This window comes from Alligator sinensis, unplaced genomic scaffold, assembly GCF_000455745.1.
Source record: "Alligator sinensis unplaced genomic scaffold, ASM45574v1 scaffold447_1, whole genome shotgun sequence".
NCBI classification, from domain to species: domain Eukaryota; kingdom Metazoa; phylum Chordata; order Crocodylia; family Alligatoridae; genus Alligator; species Alligator sinensis.
In genome coordinates this window covers 997,069-1,014,692 of record NW_005842123.1, presented here as the reverse complement: position 1 = coordinate 1,014,692, position 17,624 = coordinate 997,069, and the positions used below count along the sequence as shown (strand labels likewise).

At 42.3% G+C, this 17,624-nt stretch overlaps 1 protein-coding gene across 1 annotated transcript in view; it reads right to left on the bottom strand.

Annotated features, from left to right (window-relative positions):
• The window catches only part of USH1C (USH1 protein network component harmonin), a 99,064-nt gene extending 88,712 nt beyond the window's left edge, over positions 1-10,352 (bottom strand). The window contains exons 1-3 of the mRNA XM_025205632.1: positions 10,283-10,352; positions 8,527-8,672; positions 708-775 (exon numbers count right to left, since the gene is read on the bottom strand). Of these exons, the coding sequence (XP_025061417.1) occupies positions 708-775; positions 8,527-8,672; positions 10,283-10,352 (284 nt within the window). The remainder of the gene's footprint in view (positions 1-707; positions 776-8,526; positions 8,673-10,282) is intronic.
• Between the last annotated feature and the right edge of the window lie 7,272 nt (positions 10,353-17,624).

Sequence of the window (17,624 nt, the reverse complement as noted above, 5' to 3'; positions counted from 1 at the left end):
CCCTACACTCCGCACCAAGCTTCACACTGTGGGTCTCCCATACATCCCCCACCCCCTGGACATCCTGCTGTGCACCCCATCCACACAAGCCATCTGGGTCCAAGGCAGGTGGCAGCTCTGCTCTGGCTTCATCTCCACGCCCAGTGCTGGGACCTGAGCAGTGGCTTGCCCCAGGCCAGTACTCAAATCTAAGACAAGGCTCTTCCCTTCACTGCCCCCTCCTTGTTGTTGGGGGGGGGGGAGGGGAACATCGTAGATTTGAGTAAATACAGTACCTTTCCTAAAGTGGAGAAATCTGTAAGAATGAGGAATCAAACATAACAAGCAAGCTGACTAGTTAAACAATGCCAGTAAAATCATTACTATCTCCAAGCATACTACAGTTTTTTTTCTAATGTAGGGTCTATTATGTACATGATTTTTTTCACTTTATAGATCCATGAAGTTTTCATTAATTTTATACTTTGTAAGTCTCCAAAGACAAACTAATCCTAATGCTATGCTCAAACTTAAACATCCATTTATTTGTGTGTTAAATCATAAACCCAAAGGGCTTTGTTAAATAAAACTAAGAACTAGTACTTCAGCTAATTTTCTATCGACTATCCTTAGATTTACTGTTTAATTACATTTTTGACTGTTTCATCTTCAAATAAACAATGCAGTGGTGCTACGGCAGCTTTGAAAAGTAGGAAGTTAGAACTTACTGGTGGTACATCCGCAGCACATCGTAAAGATAATCCTTCTCTGCTTCATTGTCAATGAGGAAGTCAACCTGAAAATACAATTGTATCATTTTAAGTCTGTTACCAAACAGTCAGAGCATAGTCCCAAATTCCTGAGCAAAGGACAGTATTCCATGGGAAAAACTCTTTTCATACCTAAATAGGATCTTTGCATTTGAAACTTATTAATGCTACAATACTGACCACCAAGTCAAATTCCTGCTATCACAGATTTTTTAATATGAATTTTCCAAAAATATACTATAACATCACATTCTTCTCTTACCTGATAATGACTGTACTGCTGAATAAATATTTTCAGAAACCTTTTCGGCCATTCATTAATATAGCACATGCTTTCCCAACCAAAAACATCACAAGACAATTATACTTTTTGATTAGTGGCTTTAGACTACTGATTTCAGCGTCTCTTACACAGTTAACGTGAACTCCCATGCTGGACTAGATTCTTCCTCCTAGCTTTAGTATTCTGACAGAGCTTGATGCTTGCTATTCATTCTTTCCTCCTTCTGCAATAGGGCATTCACTTAAACTAGCATCAGATTACAAGGCTTTCATTTTGCTAGCTGCACTAAAATAAAATTTAAAAGTACAGAGTTTAGATAGACTCTGGCTCATGGTGTATCTTCAAGACCCATAAAACCTATAGACTTTTAAAACATCTCACCAGTTTTGCTTTTAGATAAACTTAATGTTTAGGCAAACAATTTATGTCTAATCTACAGGCTAAAATTACTGTAACAAAGTCCAATGACAAATTTGTATATTTAAACAATTTTTATTTTAGGTTCACAACACTGATGTCACATCCTAAATTTATTAAATGTTTCACACCATATTGTATGCTACTTCTTGCTCTCCTTGTGTGTGTACTTTCCAATGACTCCCTCCAAGAAGATACTTTTATAGTATTTTTTTCTTTTATAGCATATAATTTCTAAGTTTTAATTATGCACCGGGTAATATTGCTTGATTAAACTATACTAATAAGCACTCTGCAACTATGAATTTCAGAGACAAAGCGTGCATAAAAATAAAACCATATGCTTGTACTCATAAACTTTTTGATTCAGCTTAATTATACATGATGGAAACTCAAGGTAATACAGATGGTGCCAAATTTACCATTGCACTACACTCATACAACCAGACTGGTTTTACTAGTGTTATACAATATCTGTCCTGGCCCAGAGGACCCAACTGCTACTTGCAGGTCAGGTGTTAGGAAACAAATATACTCTGTTTGTAGCCTGAAAGCATCTAACACCAGCTTTCACACACTGGATTTTGTCATGCCTTCATCTGCTACGTTAAAGAACCTTTGATTGTCAAATATTCCCCTTGTGTAGGAACTTACAGTCAGCAACTGTCATATTATAATGTAAGCCCTCTTCTGAAAGGTATTCAAAACACACCAACACATCCTTCAGGAGACTTAAGAGCCAGAACTCAACCTGCTCCCTCCTGTGTGACCCTGAAAAAATGGCACATTTTTTTCTCAATCTGCTGTGTGGCTTGGGAGTCTAGCAGCCATAGGCCTATTTAAGGCCTTGGAATGGCATGCCCACTGTTCCTCACAATTTTCAGCGGTGGGAAGTGTACATAGTATAAATCTTGCTGTTTCTTCTTCCACAACATCCATCCTGTCCCCTCTGTGCACACTGCTAAACCTCTTATCCAGGCCCTAATAATTGTATGGCCTAACTACTGCAACCTCATCCTTTTTGGTTTGTCAGACAAGTCAAAACTCTGCTGCTAGGATCAACCTGGCCAAGTTATAGCACCTCTTTCAGAAAGACAGCCAATCTTGATTGAAAGCAGTTCCCATGATGAATAAACTATCATACAAATTAATAGGTTGTTATTTATTCCCACTGCTAAACACCTGTTTCTTGCTTGTAGTCTGAAAAGCTAAAAACAGACCTTGCGTTTAATCCTGAGCTAATTGTTCCAGGTTTGACTCTCATTAAAAATTGGTGCGTGCATATTGGAGGAAGGAGGGAAAAATGGTCTTTACAATTGCAGCTTGAATACCAGTTAACTAGAATTAGCCACTATTGCCTCAGCCCGAAGTGTTAATTTGGATACTTTGCACGTACTTAATGCATGACAGTGGATCCCAGGATAAAAGGCTTTGCCCCAGGAGAAATCCAATGTCCGTCTTTAGACAGTGTGAAGCACAAATTTTCATGCAATGGATTTTGTTATGCCTTGCCTTCATCTGCTAAATTAAAGAACCTTTTACTGTCAAAATATCTTTCTTGTATAAGAACTTACAGATTGATCATGTTACCTCCTCATTTTCTCTTGCGAAACTAAACCAGCGAACCTCCTTTAAACTCTCACTGTAAAGCAGATTTTCTAGACCTCAGATTCAGTTTTTTATCCCAAAATGTCAATATTGTTTTCAAGTATGAGCAGTGTTTAGCGCCCTACCACATGTTCAAATTAATATTGGATAGAAACCAGCTATAAACTTGCTACACATTTTCAAGCACTAACTTTGCAGCTGGGTGGATCTTTTAATAGCTGGATGGACATTTTGATGGCGTGATAACTACTTTGCATGTGTGGCCAGTCTAAACTTATTGCATGACTCAACAGTTAATTGTATGATAATTACTTTGTATGTGTGTCTGGTCTAAACTAATTGCATGATTAACCAATTAATTGCATAATATAAGTAATGTATGGCAGGGACTTTAGAAAGAGTATTCCAGCCACAATGTCACTATGGGCATGCTTACACTGGAGTTAGAGAACCATCTTCAGCACAGTGCAAGGAGGCCTAGCTGGCTTTAAACTAGACAGACTGCTACTACTATGCAGTTGGCCACAGCTGCTCTTAGCTCAGGGCAGACTAATTTGCCATGCTTCTTGATATATCACCTTGTACATGCTGGCACTGACACCTCCTAGTTCTATTAGACAGTCTCTTGCAGATGCAACCAAAGATCACATGCACTATCTTGGACACTGCACAGACACATTCAATTGTTTATGTATTCTAACCCCTTATTCCTTTTCTGAGTCAGTGCTTTGTAAAATATTACCCTGTATTAAGGATTATACTAAAGATTAAGTTTGGAAATGTGATTTACATTCTTGGTTCCTTGTTTTACCTTTCTTATATTTAGCTGTATTAAAATTTCCTTTTTCCAAGCAAGCCCACCTTACCACATGACCCAGATGGCTCTAACTCAGTGGTTGCCAACCAGTGGACCTCGATTGACTGGTAGATCTCAGAGCCTCTTGGAACTGATCCAAGGCTGGGGCAGGTGACTGAGTGCATATGCATGCACACGCGTGCCCAACCCCTAGCCCAGCAGGTCAGTCTATTGGGGCTGGAAGGGGTGGGGGCCAGATCAAGACCCCCACAGTCAGGGACAGTGCTGCAGAGGCAGACACAAGGGTAAGTTGAGTGGGGCCCCAGCCAACCAGGCGGGTGGTGGGAGTATTGAGCCTGGGTGACTCATCCAGGGGTGCAGGGTGGTTCCTGCCACTGTGTGCACCCAGTGGAGGCTCTGGGGGCCATGTGTCCCCCCATCTGTGTGAGGTGGAGGCAGCTGCGGTTGTGGGCTGGGCTTTGCTCCCCGAGCCCAGTTACAGCCCGCCCGGGAGCAGCCCAACACCATGCAAGTCCCACTGCTGGGCGGGCAAGGGACGAGGCTCATCCCTGTGGCTGGATGCACGTGGCGTTGGGCTGCTCCTGGGTCAGCTGAAGCTGGGCATGGGGTGCAAAGCCCAGCCTGCACATAAGGGGGGGAGGGACGTGGTCACCCCAAATGCTAGGCAGCACTGGCAGCTGCAGCAGCAGTGAGAGAGGGAGGGAAGGGGGCTGGAACAGGGGCAGGCCCTGCACAGCTGGGGTGAGGGATGAATGGTGAAGGAGAAAGTTGTAAGCGGTGAAGGAGAAAGTAAGGATAGATCTGCCCTGCCTCCCCCTCCTCCCCCCACAATAGCTCCTTCCCTCACAGACTTACCTGCTGGGGAGGCTTGTCCCCAAATAATTTTTTCTCCCTCTGCCTCGATCTGTGCCCTCCCCCCCCCCCCGTTCCCTCCCCACAGACTTACCTGTGGGGGGGTGGAGGGTGGGCACACATGGTAAATCATGGGTTGCTTTTAAATGCCAAAGGAGACACCATTGAGACAAAGGAATATCGCACATCATTGGTTTATGACCGATTCTCAGCCAGGGTGACTTGAGATCCTTTGAAGGGTGCCCCAGGAAATGTGAGGAGATAAGCAGATACGGGAAGGCTCAGGCTCCAAGTATGATTAGATAAGCTAATAGGGGCAGACTCAGGCTCTTCCTGCCTGGCTGTCCCCCAACCCCTACTGCCTAGCCCCTCTGCAAGGAGGCAAGCACAATAATAAATCAATTGGTTCTAGAAATGGGGTGCCGCTGCTCAATTCACAGAAGTTATTGAAGCGTGCCTCGCGTCAAGGGAGGGGTGTCTTTGACTCTAAAAAGGTTGAGAGCCACTGGTTTAGGGCATTTATCAACATAAAAACTAGCTCAGTTAAATACTGAGCCCAACTGCAATAAAAAAGTTCAGCAGAGAAACAATATTAAGACACATAAGGAACAAGTTGGAGCCATATTAAAATGTTAATGTTATTGTTCAAGGCAAAGACATTATTTCACCTACAATGCTGTGTTCAGTTATGGTTACCCTACCTCAAAAGGGTATTAACAATAGAGAGGGTATTCAGATGATGAAATTTGAGGCATGGAAAAACTTCCACATGAAGAGAGACTGGACAGATTAGAACTGTCAGCTTGATTTAGAGAGATTTAGGATAGAGATGTAGAAAATAATGGCCAGCAAAATATGAATGGGGTGCTCATAATTTGAGGCCCAGGTAACATTCCATGAACTTGAAGAGAAGATTTCAAGCTGATAAAAGGAAATACTATTTTCACATTGCATAGTTAATTTGAGGAATTCTCTACCACATTGCCCCTCAACCTTTTTAGACTCAAGGCACCCCTCAGACAATTCCAACTTCTACTTTTCACTTGTTTTTTGACTACAGAGAAATAATGGAGCAAGTCATCTGCTGCAAAGAGCTAAGAAAGACCACAACAGGTCAGAATGTTTTTAACATTATGAATTCCTATTTAAAAACTCTGGTTTTATTTTGTGAATCGTGTTTGTATGCCTGATAGTACTAACATTGAGTGGTACCTTGGGGCACCCTTGAAAGGATCTCAAGGCACCCCAGGCTGCTACGACACTCTAGTTGAGAATCACTACTCTACCACAAGACACTAGAGACAAAAGTTTGGAAGATTTTAATTAAGGAGACATTTATCTGACTACAGAGAACATCCAGAGTTACATGGGAGACAAAAATATAAAAAGAATATAAACTACTCCTATTTCAGGGTGTGAGCTAGCCTCTGGAAAGTGTTAGGTGCTGTTATGGACAGGTTTTTGACAAGTTATACTACAGCTGCAGTTTCTTTCCACTTCCTTAAAAGATTCTGGTACTGGCTATTATCAGAAACAGAATACCTGACCACTGGTTTAGTTCAATCTAATAGTTCCTGTTTCTCTCTCTGCAGTCAATATAGGTTTAATATCCAAATGCATTATGAATAAACAGATGTGGAGACAAAGGATGCTACATGTAAGTATGAACACACATCACAAATGCAAGATTTGTTCTTTCCTTAACTTCATTAACTATACTTTTAAGCCTAGGAGGATACAAACAAACCAGAGATGAACAAGCCGTTACAACATCTCCTCAATTTTACACTATGAAAAAATACCTAGATTGGAAAATAAATAAATTTTAAGGAGACTTTGTACAAATAATATATAGCCTGGTTACTTAACCCAAGTCAGTTAGAACTACAAGGATATGTGGGCTCTTACCCAAAGGGTCAAGAGTCACAGTATTGTGCGTCTCCAGAGATATATCACCTTACACCAGTTACAGAGAATGACATGAAAAATAAATGTAGATATTTTCATTAGAAAATAAAACACTATTTATATAGATTCAAAATAAACTCAACTGATACAGAAATGGCACATATTCATTTAAGGACATCTTTATAGTGGTTGTGTAACTCTGAATTGTAGAATACTACTAAGTAAATTATTTGCCTGAGGATGTTTAATAAGACAGTTAATTTCATTGCAAAATTCTTTTTAATTTCCAGTAATAATAATGATTAAACCCCAAAACACAACCATCTAGAGTAATTTAGCATCTGGCATACATTTGTTTCTTCAATAGAACAAAAACATGGGAACAGTATCTGAACTGCGTAATATAACATTTGTAATTGAAATGGTATATAATTAAAGCAACAGCCCAGATACGCCAGCTTTCAAGATACTGTATGGACCTTTTGGTTTCCTAGGAACATAGAGGGAAATGCAAGTAAACTGTTATAACTTCTGCCTGGCAGAAAGGGAGAAAATAATAAAATTACAAAAATCAAATATAAATTGCATAAAACGGATAAGAAAGTCAGAGGCTATGGCTGGATATTTTTATTACAGTACCTCAAAAGAGTAAATATACAAAATTCTGAACTAACGAACAGACTAATATGTTGGTGTTGTAGGCTGATTTAAGCAAAGGGCTGGATCCTGAATTCCTAATAAAAGGTACTATTTACTTGCACATGCATTGCTTTTACTTTCATGCCCAAGATTATTTATAAATGATACATAACATGAAAGAGAATAGGGTAAAAGACCCAAGATGGTAGTTATTGACTCAGAAGCTCAGGCTCTACCTAACCTAACCCAACCCTGTGATAAGTACACGCCAGTTAGTGACGTGGAAATTTTTATTGGACAACCATAGTCAGCTGTAAATTTCAATTGCAAAATGTATCCAGTCTTCATTTATGTTGTTGGAGTTGTTTCTCCATAAAGGTTTCTTCTTGGTCCCTCTACCTCATTTTAAGATATTGCTTCTAAAAGCTTTTAGGACACGTTTATGCTTAACAATAAAAACATACAGATACATCCAGTTATGTTCTCATCAGAAGCCAGGTAAAAAAAACACCAAGTTGCCTAGTAGAGAAGATCTTGAAGGAAGGTTGAGGAAAAAGAAAAATCTCAACTGGAAACTTGAGAAAGAGTCTTTTTCAGCAGAGGCTTCAGGCTGAACTTGCTTACTAGATGCTAGCCTTTATTTTTCAAAAGTGGCTGCACACCAAGTAAGAAATGCCCTTCGCTGAGGCTTTGCTTGGGTCGGGGACAAAGCGACCTGTCGCCCCAAGTGCCCGGCTAGCTTTCTCAAGAGCGTCTGCTGCCGATGGCTGCACGCACCATTGCCCACACAAATGTCAAGGCGGATCCGAATCCCTTTTGAACATTGCCCTTTCATGCCGCTCTCCCGCAAACGGCCGGGCCATGGACTTTGGGCCTCGCTTTTCTCTTCCCCTTTTGAGAGCTGGCTGCTACGACTGCTTCTCTTTCCTTTCCCCGCATAACAAAGCAGCTTTTGTTCACTTAGGGCAGCTCTTCCCCCTTACGCACCCCAAGGGATGCTTCCCCCATCCCCAGTCTTCTTTTGTCTTCTCTTTACAAGTTCTGGTCAGCCCGAGGGCAGTTTAAACGCCTGCCCTGCTTTGGGAGGAGGATGCTAGGGGCTCGTCAGTGCCTGGCTCCCAGCTCACTTGCCGGGCAGTTCATGGCAGGGCCAGGTGCGGGGCGGGAGGCGCCTTCCCCCGCACCAGGCAGCGCCGAGGCAAAGCCGCGCTCCTCCGTGCTCCGCGGAGCTCCCTGCCAGGCCCGGCCCTTACCTTGTGCCGGAACTCCCCGGGCACCTGCCTCCGCCCTCCTGGCCCGCCCCGGCGCGGCGGGCAGCGGGAGCCGGGCTCCGCGGGGCTTCGTCCGGGCCGCCGAGCTCCGGAGCAGCCGCGGAGTCCAGCGTGAGCCTCGAGGGGCGCTAACACGTGTCATGGATGGGTTTTATTAGGCTGTCACTAACATGATTTAATATGATTAGTGGAGTTTATAATAAAAAGGTGATATATAGAGTTTATATTTCATATGAGATATATAAATAGCACGCACATATGGACACACACACACATATACACGCATATGTACACACAAAGCATAATTAATGTGATTTATATTTCATATATCAATAGCATTCACACAAACATATATACCCATGATATACATGGTTAATTAAATTTATATTGAATAGGGTGCACGTCATTAACGTGCACACAAATATATATATCGTGTATGTGTGTGCGTATTATTTATCTGCATTATATTCAATATTAATCATATGTATCATGTATATATGATTGATATGATACACGTAAATAACCCATGCACACAATCATATATACACGTACATGCACACAAATATATACATGCATATGTACACGTACACATAATGTAACTAATTAATGATTTATATTTAATATAATATATACAAATCACACAAACATACACATACATATATACACACATATACGAAATGTAATTATATATCATTAACATAAGTAATGATTTATATTTAATATATATACAAATCACACAAACATACACATATATACACATAAATATATACACACGTACATGTATAACACACATATACATAATGTAATTATATATAATCTGATTAATATTTAATAAAATAAAATCACATGCACAAACATATATACACATGCACATATGTATACATCCATATATGCACATAGACATAAATATACACATAACATAATTATATATATTAATATAATGACATTTAATATAATCTAGAACACATACACATAATATAATTACAAATTATGTATATTTAATATACTATATAATACACATATACATACAAATATAAACACATACTTTACACATAAACACATATACATATGTGTGTGTATGTGTGTAGAACTACATTTATGCAAAAGGGAAGGATTTGTTAGGGTGATACCTTTTATGGGACCAACTGGGTAGATTTCAGGATAAACTACATATTTGGGCCAATAAAAAAAGAGATCACCCTAAAACATCTTTGCCTCTTGCCTCGTTTCTGGACTATAATTTTTTGCCTTACAGAAGGGCAAGGATTATGAATTGTATGAAAGGATTTCCACATGAGGAGAAACGAAAGAGGCCAGGCTTCTTCAATTTTGAAAGAGAGACACTTGAGTGGGAAGGAGGGTTTACAACATATTAAATGGCAAAGAGAAAGTAGATAGGGATTTATTATTTACTCTCTCTCATAAGACACGAACTAAGGGTCACAAAACGAAACTAGAAGGCAGTAAATGTAAAACTAACAGTATGTAATTAAAGGGTAGACCTCATTTCACAAAGCATATAATTGAAGTGTGGACCACACTGGTACCAGATGTTGCAGAACTTGACAGTTTATCCAGATTCAAAAAGGGATGGGACAATTTTTTGGAAGAAAGGTGTATAAGTAGCTAGTGTGCAAGGTAGTTCAGGATATAGCCCCTGAATTAGAACTTCCTAGCCTTTAAATGCTGGAGGGTGCAAGTGAGAGAGGAACTGTGCAAAAAAAACCCCTGGTTGTACCTAATTCATTCTCCCTTTCAGCATCTACTCTCTGCCTGTGCGTGACAGGATGCTGGGCTAGAGGGACCATTGGTCGGACCCAATAAATGGCAGTTCTTATGTTCTTATGGCCATCATGGCTACAACATCACCCTCACACTTCTGTAAAATACATTTAGAAGGTTTTGGTTTTATTTTGTTCTGGGATGTTTTGTTTGGTTGGGGTTTTTTTGTTTTTTTTTTTATTTTCCTCTTAGGTTTTAACCCTTTTCTTTAGAGTATAGGAAGTCATGCTTCTAAGCATCTCTCTGCAATCCATAGGAGTATTGTCAGCTCACAATTTGATTGAGAGTCTCCATTTTTTTTAAAGACCCAGATGCTCAGGTGATTACAGGCAATCTCAATTTCCATTTAAGGTTTGTATATACAAAGTAGAAGAACTACACTAGGAGCCAAATAAAAATGCCCCCCCCCTTTTTTTTTTAGTTTTATGCAAATATAGGCCAATCTTAGTAGTAAATGTAGGGAAGAAAGGGTGCTGACTGAAGAGATTTGAATGGTTGGGATTAGCAACATACCAAGAGGACAGCAAACACGTGCATGAAAGCTAAGATTCTTGTGTAAAATCATCTCTCTAGGAGCTGGGGTTTTAATATAACTAACAAATATCTCAGGACTCAAGACTTACAAGGCTAAGATCCCCTGATGTGGGAGAGCTCTCACAGGTTACACAGTGGACTCTTACACCATCTTCTTGCCAACAGCGGTAGTGGTACATGAGTGTGCAGGTGGACCATGCTGCATTCTGCTTATTTCCCTTGTCAGGAATGAAGTAAGGGACTTAAATTGCATCAAGGGAAATTTAGATTGGATATAAAGGAGACTTTTCCAACTGTAGGAGTGATTTAGTGCTGGAACAAATTACCTAGAGAGGTTGTAGAATCTCTATCGCTGAGTTTTTAAGGGCAGCTTAGACAAAGATTTGTCTCGGGTTGTTTAGACAAAGATGATCCTGATTTAAGCAGGGGGTTGGATGACTTCTTGAGGTCCCTTTCACTCCTTTTTTCTATTCTTCTTCAGATTTCTGTTTTCCCTTTTTGCTTTTTTAGAAAGGAAATGACATGCAAACTATGTTAAATGAATGTTTAGGTTGAACGTTGTCATTCTGTAAATTTTGAGTGTTAAAGTGAAGGATAGCTATGCAAATTTAACTGAAGCTACTTTACTTGAATATGCATGATGATACAATCCTTAGTTACATTATCACTTACTAATTTTTGATGGGTACCCTACCTCAGTTAAGTACAGAGGATGTTGGTGCTCTCAAGGAATGAGCTAGAGTTCATGTATGAATCAATAGATGAGCTCTGCATAATCTACTGTGTAAAACAAACTGCTTATAGATCATTTGAATACAAAATGCATACATTTTTTTCTTCCATACAGGAAATCATGACTGTGGCACCTTGTTCTCCATACTGGTGATAGCTAGGAGTACAGCGTATTAGGAAAGCATCAACTTTCTCTCTCTGCAGAGGTGCACTACTGCCTATGTACTAGTTAAATCGCAATCAGCTCCCACTTGGCTCTGGTGTGTCCTGAACCTTTTTCTAGGCCAATGATTCTCAACCAGGGTCTGTAGCCCTGAATGCCAACTAATGTTAGTACTGTTAGGTGTGAAAACATGATTTACAAGATAAACCCAGAGTTTTCAAATAGAAATCCATAGCACTGAAAACATTCTGACCTGTTGTGGTCTTTCTGAGTTCTTTGTAATAGAAGACTTGCTCTGTTATTTCTTTGTAGTCAAAACATGAGTGAAAACTAAGAACTGGCATTTTCCGAGTCTATTGAGCAGTGCCTTGAAACTATGAAGGGGTTTTCTCAAGTCTAAAAAGGTTGAAAACCACTAGTCTAGGGACAACTTTTACCCCTGGAGCCTTAAGATACCATGGGAAGGAGATTCCTTTGACCCTTTCAGACTAGGTGGAACTTAAAGGCTCCAAAGGAGTTCTCTCTATTTTTTACATACCAACAGACATAGAGAAAAGTCACTGTGGCTGCCTACACCATTATATTCCGATTTAAATTTGAATATATTATTCATAGCTCAAAAACGGTTTATAAACTTGACAATATTATGATATAGAGAGGTATGTTACCTTGTTTCCAATTTACTGAATGTATCAAGATGCCACCCACCAAGTTATTGGAAGATTAATCCTCAATAAATCTATCCCCTCTATGTTATGATTAAACTATAAAACAGGAAAGCCTTTGAGGGCACTACGGCAAATATTATCTGGTGCTGACATCAAGTGTCAATAATGGAAGCAGCTGAACATGTTTTAAATGTAAGTATAGACAAAGATAAAATGCATTCAGACCTTCCCAGAAGTCATCCTTAAAATCTGCTCTAAGTAGAGATTTCGCCACAATATAATTCCCTTGTCTTCTTGTACCACCCCCCAGCATCAGTGGGCACATGCATATCTTCTTTCAAGCTATCCATGCATAATAATTCCTGGCTCCCTTATATATATCATAAAACAAATGTAGAGAGAGGTTCAGTTTAGTGAACCAACTGGCTTTATCATGTCCTATAATGAACAAAAATGAAGGCACTTTAAAATTAAAGGAAAGGGATAAAGGTGGTGGGGATATTTTTTACATAATGTATAACTTTATATAATGTATAACTATATAATATGCATTATACAAAAAAGTACAACTACTCTGTACAATTCCTTGCTTTGGATACTATAACAGTAAAGCTTTAGTAACAGCATTAGGTATATATACACTTTAAATAAAAAAATTGTTAACATACTTCAGGGGATACTTTGACCAGGTAAAGTCAGAAATTATGTCCTTCCTTCATTACAGAATTAGGTACTTATGGAGATTTTAGACCTTTCCTGGATCACCTGATGAAGAACACATCAGAGACAGGACAATAGACTTAATGGACAACTAGTCATAGTTTCATAGTTTCATAGTTTTAGGGTCGGAAGGGACCTAATAGATCTTCTAGCCCGACCCCCCGCCAGGGCGGGAGAACAACAAAAAAACCCCCTAAAAACAAAAACGGGACTCAAATGAGTCCAGCCAGGTGGGTATCCAGCCTCTTCTTAAAGATCCCCAGGGTAGGGGCCAGCACCACCTCCCTTGGAAGTTGGTTCCAGCTCCTAGCCGCCCTAACTGTGAAGTAGTTTTTTCGGATGTCCAATCTGTACCTCCTCTCCATCAACTTGTGCCCATTACTCCTTGTTATGCCAGCAGGGGCTAGGGGAAACAGCGTCTCCCCCAAACCCTTCTGGTTCCCCCTAGTGAGTTTATAGACGGTCACCAGGTCCCCCCTCAGCCTTCTCTTGTGGAGGCTGAATAGGTTCAGGTCCCGCAGTCTCTCACTGTAGGGTCTGCCCTGTTGTCCCCGGATCATGCGGGTGGCCCTCCTCTGGACCCTCTCCATGTTGTCCACATCCCTCCTGAAATGGGGCGCACAGAACTGGACACAATACTCCAGCTGCAGCCTGACCAGCGTCACATAGAGGGGGAGGATCACCTCCCTGGCTCTACTCGAGATGCACCTGTGGATGCACGACAAGGTCCGGTTAGCCCTGCCAACCATGACCTCGCATTGTCGGCCCATGTTCATCTTGGAGTCAATAATGACACCAAGATCCCTTTCCGCCTCCGTGCTCTCAAGTAGGGAGTTCCCCATCGTATAAGTGTGCTGCTGGTTCCTACTACCCAAGTGCAGCACCCTGCACTTGTCCGTATTGAAACACATCCTGTTCCTGTTTGCCCACCCCTGTAACCTATCCAGATCCTTCTGCAATCTCTCTCTCCCTGCTAGCGTGCTCACCTCCCCCCAAATTTTGGTGTCATCAGCGAATTTAAACAGGTTGCTTTCCACCCCAACATCAAGATCGCTGATGAAGAAATTGAACAGCGCAGGCCCCAGGACCGAGCCCTGGGGGACTCCACTACCCACCTCCCCCCAAGTCGAGTATGATCCATCCACCACCACCCTCTGAGTGCGACCCTTCAGCCAATCTGCAATCCATCTGACTGTGTAGGCATCTATGCCACAGTCGCCTAGTTTATTAATTAGGATGGGGTGAGAGACGGTGTCAAAGGCCTTGCTGAAGTCCAGAAAGACTACATCCACCGCGACACCTGCGTCCATGGCCTTTGTGACCTGATCATAAAAGGCAATCAGGTTGGTCTGACATGATCTCCCCCTAATAAATCCATGCTGATTGCCCCTGAGCATCATTTCTGATGCCGGCCCATCACAAATGTGCTCCTTGATGATCTTCTCAAAGAGTTTCCCCAGGATTGAGGTAAGACTGACGGGCCTATAGCTGCCCGGGTCCTCCCTTTTCCCTTTCTTGAAGATGGGGACCACATTAGCTACCTTCCAATCGTCTGGCACCTGGCCCAAGCACCACGATCACTCGTAGAGCCGTGCCAGGGGCCCTGCAATAACCCCAGCTAGCTCCCTCAGCACCCTGGGGTGGAGAGCATCCGGACCCGCTGACTTGAATGCGTCCAGCCCCTCCAGAAGCTCTCTAACCTGGTCCTCCCCAACCTGAGGTCTGAAGGCGATCCCCTCGCGTCCGGCTTCTATCATACTTGTACATACTACAACATAGTCTGTTGTAGTATGATAGTTTTCATGTTTCTCTGTGCATAAGCCCAAAGTCCATATACAGATCTCACAAGTCCACCCACCTCTCTCCAAAACAGCATGTTTCCAATCCAGTAATCTTTGTGATGGTCCTGAAGGTTCTGTTATTTCACATATGACTGATATGATGCAGCATTTTTCCCTGTTAGTTTGAGTCACAAATTCATTCCTGATAGCATAAGTATAACATATTCCAAAACACACCTATATGGACTTTAAACCAGTTCTAGAGGTTGTTAGTAGTTTGCTGAACTTTGAGAAAAAAAATATTAAAAGGTGCAATTGTTTTAGGTGAGGGGTTGGCAACCGATGGCCTGTGGCTGAATTCAGCCCATGGAGCCACTGGATCTGGGCCACAGATATGGGGCTTTGGCAGCAGGCTCTTCTACCATGCCTCAGTGGGGAGATACAGCAGCAGCAGCAGCTGGGTCCTAGCACCCACTTTTGCACCTGCCTCTGCCCTGAGCTGGGTCATTCTGGCCTACAGCCTGAAAAGGTTGCCAGCCATTGTTTTATGCTAACAAGTATCTTCAGGTGAAGAAAACCCTTTTTACAGTATAGGTGATTACAAAAAGAGATTATACTATTTATTTGGTAGGTATAAACTGGATTCTAATGCTTTCACAGCTGCTGTTATTTTCAATAGATTTCAAAGCAGCATTTCTGGTGGCTCAGGGAAAGTATTTGGTGCATTTGAGGTTCTGCTCTGGACCAAAGTCAATGCATGCTGCCTTAAAAAAATCTGTTCAAGGTTATTTGGATATAACAACAGAGAAGTTAAAGAGAAGAAACTTTTTCCTATCCATCTCTCACACTTTCACTCTCCCCACAGTTTACAAAGGGACAGAATTCTTGGTGAAAACATCATTTATTTTCCATCATTTCAGTAGAAATGAAACACTTGTACAGCGAGAAACACAATCCACAGGGACAAATTACAAAGGGAGAAAAGAGATCTTTTTAATGACTTACTGTTAACAGACTTCCCAAAGCAGTCAGAAAAGACCTCTTTTCATCCAAGATAGTTTCTCACCTGGTACTGGCAGCTTCTAAAGCTTGTGTTATAAGATATGCAAACCAGAAGAATGAGGGAGAGGAAGGAGGCAGCCGATGGGAAAAGGGGGAGAGAAAGGATAGAAAAGAAGGGAGGTTTGAGGGGGGAAGGAGGAGGAATGGTAGAGATGGAAGAACAAATGGAGAGAACCAGAGGGGAAGAAAGAAGTAACAGGTAGGAGTGAGGGGAAAGCAGGCACAAGAAGGATTTCTTCAGAGTGGCAACCAGAGTGTGAGTTTATAAGAAAAGAGAAGGGTTGTCAGAGGTTGTAGAAATCAACCATATCAGTTAGCCCAGGAGCCTGTACTCTCAGTGTTGGTCCTTTTCACATGAGCAAAAGAGAATTCAATTCTATTCAATGATTGATTTGCAGCTCCAAAACCTATGTCAGTGGTCCCCTTTTATACTGATGCCAGCTATGGCAAATGCTTCCATTAGCCACTGGCACTGCTTGCTGGCTGCTCAGCATAAGCAAGCGATTCCCTTGAAGCTTGTGGTAACTGATGCCTTAAAACGCCCAACAGCTGTGGCTGGTACTTGTATTTAGTTATTGACAAGGGCAACATTTTGTATCTTCATCCCCTCATATAGGGTGTGGGAGAGGAGAGCAGGGCTCACCGTCAGAACTGCCAGCCTCCTTCATTGTTTCCTGCCGATGAGAATTTCCCAGTGTGAGACAAACAAGCATTGGAGTAAGCTGAAAGAAAAGTTCAGCTGCGGAAACCATGTGCCTAGAGTCACCTCATAGTCATCTTTCCCTTTTCCCTTAGCCTCAGACCCTTTTTCCCCCTACTTCTGTAAACTCTGAAGAGAAACCAGGGCTTTGTACAGGGAAGCCAGGTAGAAACCAGCTCTAGAGGTGCTACACCTTGTCAAGCCCTCACTTTGCAGCTGGCTAGCTCTTTTTAGAGCTGGGACAGTTGTTTTTATCATGTCATAAGTATGTTGTGCATGCGGCCTGTCTACATTTATTGCATGGTTCACCAGCCCAAGGCACAATAATAGCCAGAGGGCCTCTAGGAGTGCTCAGGCTAGTGGTCCAGGCTCTTCCTTTGGGACTAGCAAAGCACTGAAACAGGTTAGCCAGAGCGGCTGTGAACATGAATGCCTCATGCCCCTGGAGGCTGGGGACACGGTGAGGTCCCGCAGGTGGCGGCGGTGCTGTCGGTGGCAGGAGCGTGGTGGCCGTAAGTGGGGAGCTCCCACAGGCAGCCGCGGCGCTGTCAGCAGTGGGGTGACAAGGGCCGACCAGTGGTCGGTGACCACCCACAGATGCCGCTGGCAGCGTCCATGGTGGCCTGCAGACACCGCCGGCAGTCTCAGCGGCACCTTTTTGCAGGGGGTGCACTGCCACGCTCAGGGGGTGCATATTGCCAGTGGCTGTGAAATCTCCATCCTTGGACAGGGCAAATTGAAGCCTTGGCTGGGATGATGCAGTTGGGGATGGTCCTGCTTGGAGCAGGGGGGTTGGACTAGAGGCCTTCTTGAGGTCCCTGCCAACCCTCGTGTTTGATGAGAAGGCACAAAGCAGGGGAGTAGCGGAGCCCCTTCAAGGGGGCATCTTTGGGCTCCAAAAAGCAACAGGGTTTTCCGGAGAGGGGACAGGGCGGGAG